This window comes from Volvox carteri, assembly GCF_000143455.1.
Source record: "Volvox carteri f. nagariensis unplaced genomic scaffold VOLCAscaffold_120, whole genome shotgun sequence".
NCBI lineage: Eukaryota > Viridiplantae > Chlorophyta > Chlorophyceae > Chlamydomonadales > Volvocaceae > Volvox > Volvox carteri.
In genome coordinates, this window is record NW_003307663.1 from 7649 (window position 1) to 12755 (window position 5107).

Here is a 5107-nt window from a genome sequence, read left to right on the forward strand (position 1 = left end):
GATGCGATATGCGATGTGCAGCGATAGCAGATCGCAAACTTCAACGTGCAGACTTCAACACACGCACTTCACGATACGTGCACACGCACATATGCATGATATGCTTCATATGCTTCATATGCTTCATATGCACGTATGCATATTATGCGATATGCGATATGCAGCGATAGCAGATCGCAAACTTCAACGTGCAAACTTCAACACGCGCACATATGCATGATATGCTTCATATGCTTCATATGCTTCATATGCACGTATGCATATTATGCGATATGCGATATGCAGCGATAGCAGATCGCACACTTCAACGTGCAAACTTCAACGCGCAACATCAACACGCAAACTTCAACACGCGCGCTTTATCGCACAATTCGATGCGCGTTTCAAAATGCGCTTCCGCGTCGGAATGAATGCCGTACACGCTTCATACAGCGCGATTCGCATAGCTCTAAACGCGCAATTCGACATGCAATTCAACGTACAATCAGCCGCGGGATCCAACGCGCGCTTTGTTGCACAATTCGATGCGCGCTTCAAAACGCGCTTCCGCGTCGGAATGAATGCCGTACGCGCTTCATACAGCGCGATTCGCACATCTCTAAACGCGCAATTCGACGCGCAATTCAACGTACAATTAGCCGCGGAATTCGATGCGCACTTTACCGCATAATTCGATGCGCGCTTCACATGAATGCCGTACGCGCTTCATACAGCACGATTCACACAGCTCTAAATGCGCGGTCCGATGCACAATTCAATGTACAATTAGCCGCGGAATTCAACGCGCGCTTTAGCGCATAATTTGATGCGCGTTTCAAAACGCGCTTCCGCGTCGGAATGAATGCCGTACACGCTTCATACAGCGCGATTCGCATAGCTCTAAACGCGCAATTCGACATGCAATTCAATGTACAATCAGCCGCGGGATTCAACGCGCGCTTTGTTTCACAATTCGATGCGCGCTTCAAAACGCGCTTCCGCGTCGGAATGAATGCCGTACGCGCTTCATACAGCGCGATTCGCACAGCTCTAACCACGCAATTCGACGCGCAATTCAACGTACAAGTAGCCGCGGAATTCGACGCGCACTTTAGCGCATAATTCGATGCGCGCTTCATATGAATGCCGTACGCGCTTCATACAGCACGATTCACACAGCTCTAAATGCGCAATTCGATGCACAATTCAATGTACAATTAGCCGCTTCGTATGCTTCGTGTGCTTCATATGCTTCATATGCACATATGCATCTTATGCGATATGCGATATGCAGCGCTAGCAGATCGCAAACTTCAACGTGCAGACTTCAACACGCGCACTTCACCATACGTGCACACGCTTCATGCTTCGTATGCTTCGTATGCTTCGGCCGCGCGCGGAGTGACTGCCGTACACGCTTCCTACAGCGCCGTTCTTCGCTTTTAAGCTTTGACGATCTCGCTTTGACGATTCCCTTTGTCACTGTGCCGATATACTTTCGAGTTTTTTGCTCTTTCTTTTCGCTTCTTTCGCCTTCTCCGCACTTTAGCGCATAATTCGATGCGCGCTTCATATGAATGCCGTACGCGCTTTATACAGCACGATTCACACAGCTCTAAATGCGCAATTCGATGCACAATTCAATGTACAATTAGCCGCGGAATTCAACGCGCGCTTTAGCGCATAATTTGATGCGCGCTTCAAAACGCGCTTCCGCGTCGGAATGAATGCCGTACACGCTTCGTACAGCGATTCGCATAGCTCTAAACGCGCAATTTGACATGCAATTCAACGTACAATCAGCCGCGGGATTCAACGCGCGCTTTGTTGCACAATTCGATGCGCGCTTCAAAACGCGCTTCCGCGTCGGAATGAATGCCGTACGCGCTTCATACAGCACGATTCGCCTAGCTCGAAATGCGCAATTCGATGCACAATTCAATGTACAATTAGCCGCGGAGTTCAACGCGCGCTTTATCGCATAATTTGATGCGCGTTTCAAAACGCGCTTCCGCGTCGGAATGAATGCCGTACACGCTTCATACAGCGCGATTCGCACAGCTCTAACCACGCAATTCGACGCGCAATTCAACGTACAATTAGCCGCGGAATTCGACGCGCACTTTAGCGCATACTTCGATGCGCGCTTCATATGAATGCCGTACGCGCTTCATACAGTACGATTCACACAGCTCTAAATGCGCAATTCGATGCACAATTCAATGTACAATTAGCCGCGGAATTCAACGCGCGCTTTATCGCATAATTTGATGCACGCCTCAAAACGCGCTTCCGCGTCGGAATGAATGCCGTACGCGCTTCATACAGCATCGTTCTTCGCTTTTAAGCTTTGACGATTCTCGCAATTCCCCTTGTCACTGTGCCGAAATACTTTCGAGTTTTTTGCTCTTTCTTTTCGCTTCTTTCGCCTTCTCCGCCGTTCACGAGCTGATATTCTTAACGGCTCAATTAGTATACGTGTCCACCTCACACGTTCAACCGCGCATGTTCGCGGGAGTCATAGTCGTCCTATTACAAGCATGCGCATTTCGCCAAGGTTCGCCCAAGGTCGGTGACACCTGACGAATGAAATCCGATCGGGTCGTGAGAACAAAGTTGCATCACCTCAAGGTTGCACAAACGTACGTGCGCTGTAAAATTTATTAAACCCAGGCCTGCCTGGAATGTATAGCATTATGTCCTCTGCGTGTCATCTATCAATTACGACCTCTGCCTACTGAAACTTGTACATTCCTCTCGCCAACATGGGACCCAAGTGAGTTGCTCCTCGCTGCACCCGCTGTTTACTATTCAGTAGTCGCTACTCGCTATTCACTGCGTTCGTTATACCGCAGGCGCCTTGCCACTATAGATCCGCCTTCTCCGCTGCCGGCGAAACAGCTGCACCAGGAAACAACCACGCCTGAAGCCACCACGAGCTCGGCATCAACCGCAACTCCGACGAGCCCTGCTTCGTGCAGTGCTCCCGCTTCGAGGTAAGGCTTAGCCGTTGCAATCGAGTTCAACACTAGATGTGTTTCGTTTTGCGTTTGTGTTTGTGTTTGCGTCTCTGCGCTTCGTGCAGTGCTCGCGCTTCGAGGTAAGACTTAGACGTTGTAGCCGGGCTCCTCACGAGCCGTGCTTCGTTATGCGTTTGCGTTTGCGTTTGTGTCTCTGTCTTGAAGTGTCTGTAATATAAACTCGCCTTGTACACATTTGATGCGTTGGCTTGGCCGACTACCGGCTGTGCGATTCAACTGCGCATACAGTATGCAACTGCATGCTCCATAACGCGTGCGTTTGGTCGTTGTGGACTTCATGCGTGAACGGAGCGCGCTCCCGTAGGTCCTCAGCTGATTTGCATATATACCAAGCACGGCGCATAGTGTTTCCGCGCAATGCAGGAATTAGCCATCAGCCAGCAACGGAGACGAAGAACGGACCTGTAGGAAACGCGTACGGCATTTGTTTCGGAGCGGAATCGAATGACGCGTCGAAGCGCACATCGAAATGCACGCTAAAGCTTTGCAGGCTGAATTGCGCACCGAATTACGCATCCAGACCCGCGTGAATCGTGCACTTCGGCTTCGGATTCGGCGGGCGCAAGCGTGTGCTTCGGCCAAGCATTTGAATCGTACGCAAGGTTCACAGTCGAATCCCGCAAAAAGGTCGTTCACATGCTACGCTATGCTACGCTATGCTATGCTACGCTATGCTACGCTATGCTACGGAGCTACGGCCCACTCGCGCGAACAGCGCGCTCTAGTCCACCACGACGCCGGTTCAATCCCTAGCGCGCGCGCGTCTTTTTTTTGCGCGCTTCTTTTTTTTTCTTCGTATGCTTCATATGCTTCATATGCTTCATATGCTTCATATATGCTTCATATGCACATATGCACATATGCACATATGCACATCTGCTTCATATGCACATATGCACATATGCACATATGCACATGACGCGCAATTCGACACGCAATTCAACGTACAATTAGCTGCGGAATTCAACGCGCGCTTTAGCGCATACTTCGATGCGCCCTTCAAAACGCGCTTCCGCGTCGAAATGAATGTCGTACGCGCTTCATACAGCGCGATTCGCACAGCTCTAAACACGCAATTCGACACGCAATTCAATGTACATTTAGCTGCGGAATTCAACGCGCGCTTTAGCGCATAATTCGATGCGCGCTTCAAAACGCGCTTCCGTGTCGAAATGAATGTCGTACGCGCTTCATACAGCACGATTCGCACAGCTTTAAACGCGCTATTCGACACGCAATTCAACGTACAATTAGCTGCGGAATTCATCGCGCACTTTAGCGCATTCGATGCGCGCTTCATATGAATGCCGTACGCGCTTCATACAGCACGATTCACACAGCTCTAAATGCGCAATTCGATGCACAGTTCAATGTACAATTAGCCGCGGAATTCATCGCGCGCTTTACCGCATTATTTGATGCGCGTCTCAAAACGCTTCCGCGTCGGAATGAATGCCGTACACGCTTCATACAGCGCGATTCGCACAGCTCTAAACGCGCAATTCGACACGCAATTCAACGTACAATTAGCTGCGGAATTCAACGCGCGCTTTGCGCATAATTCGATGCGCGCTTCAAAACGTCTGTCGAAATGAATGCCGTACGCGCTTCATACAGCACGATTCGCACAGCTTTAAACGCGCTATTCGACACGCAATTCAACGTACAATTAGCTGCGGAATTCATCGCGCACTTTAGCGCATATCGATGCGCGCTTCATATGAATGCCGTACGCGCTTCATACAGCACGATTCACACAGCTCTAAATGCGCAATTCGATGCACAGTTCAATGTACAATTAGCCGCGGAATTCAACGCGCGCTTTACCGCATTATTTGATGCGCGTCTCAAAACGCGCTTCCGCGTCGGAATGAATGCCGTACACGCTTCATACAGCGCGATTCGCATAGCTCTAATCGCGCAATTCGACATGCAATTCAACGTACAATCAGCCGCGGAATTCAAAACGCGCTTTGTTGCACAATTCGATGCGCGCTTCAAAACACGCTTCCGCTCGGAATGAATGCCAGGGGACGCGCTTCATACAGCCCGAAGCCAAATCCATCTAAATCCACTCGCAATTCGAC

The 5107-nt window shown here is 50.1% G+C and overlaps 3 protein-coding genes across 3 annotated transcripts; all 3 read right to left on the minus strand.

Annotated features, from left to right (window-relative positions):
• Window positions 1-719: 719 nt before the first annotated feature.
• On the minus strand, window positions 720-1118 carry VOLCADRAFT_100464 (uncharacterized protein; the record flags this gene model as incomplete). The annotated part of the gene is made up of 1 exon (XM_002959039.1): window positions 720-1118. One exon carries the CDS (start codon window positions 1116-1118, stop codon window positions 720-722), a length of 399 nt encoding a protein of 132 aa, XP_002959085.1.
• Window positions 1119-1630: 512 nt separating this feature from the next.
• Window positions 1631-2131, minus strand: VOLCADRAFT_100465 (uncharacterized protein; the record flags this gene model as incomplete). Its single annotated transcript, XM_002959040.1, has 1 exon — window positions 1631-2131. The coding sequence occupies one exon, from the start codon at window positions 2129-2131 to the stop codon at window positions 1631-1633; it is 501 nt and encodes a 166-aa protein (XP_002959086.1).
• Window positions 2132-3849: 1718 nt separating this feature from the next.
• VOLCADRAFT_100466 (uncharacterized protein) lies at window positions 3850-4320 on the minus strand (the record flags this gene model as incomplete). The annotated part of the gene is made up of 1 exon (XM_002959041.1): window positions 3850-4320. One exon carries the CDS (start codon window positions 4318-4320, stop codon window positions 3850-3852), a length of 471 nt encoding a protein of 156 aa, XP_002959087.1.
• Between the last annotated feature and the right edge of the window lie 787 nt (window positions 4321-5107).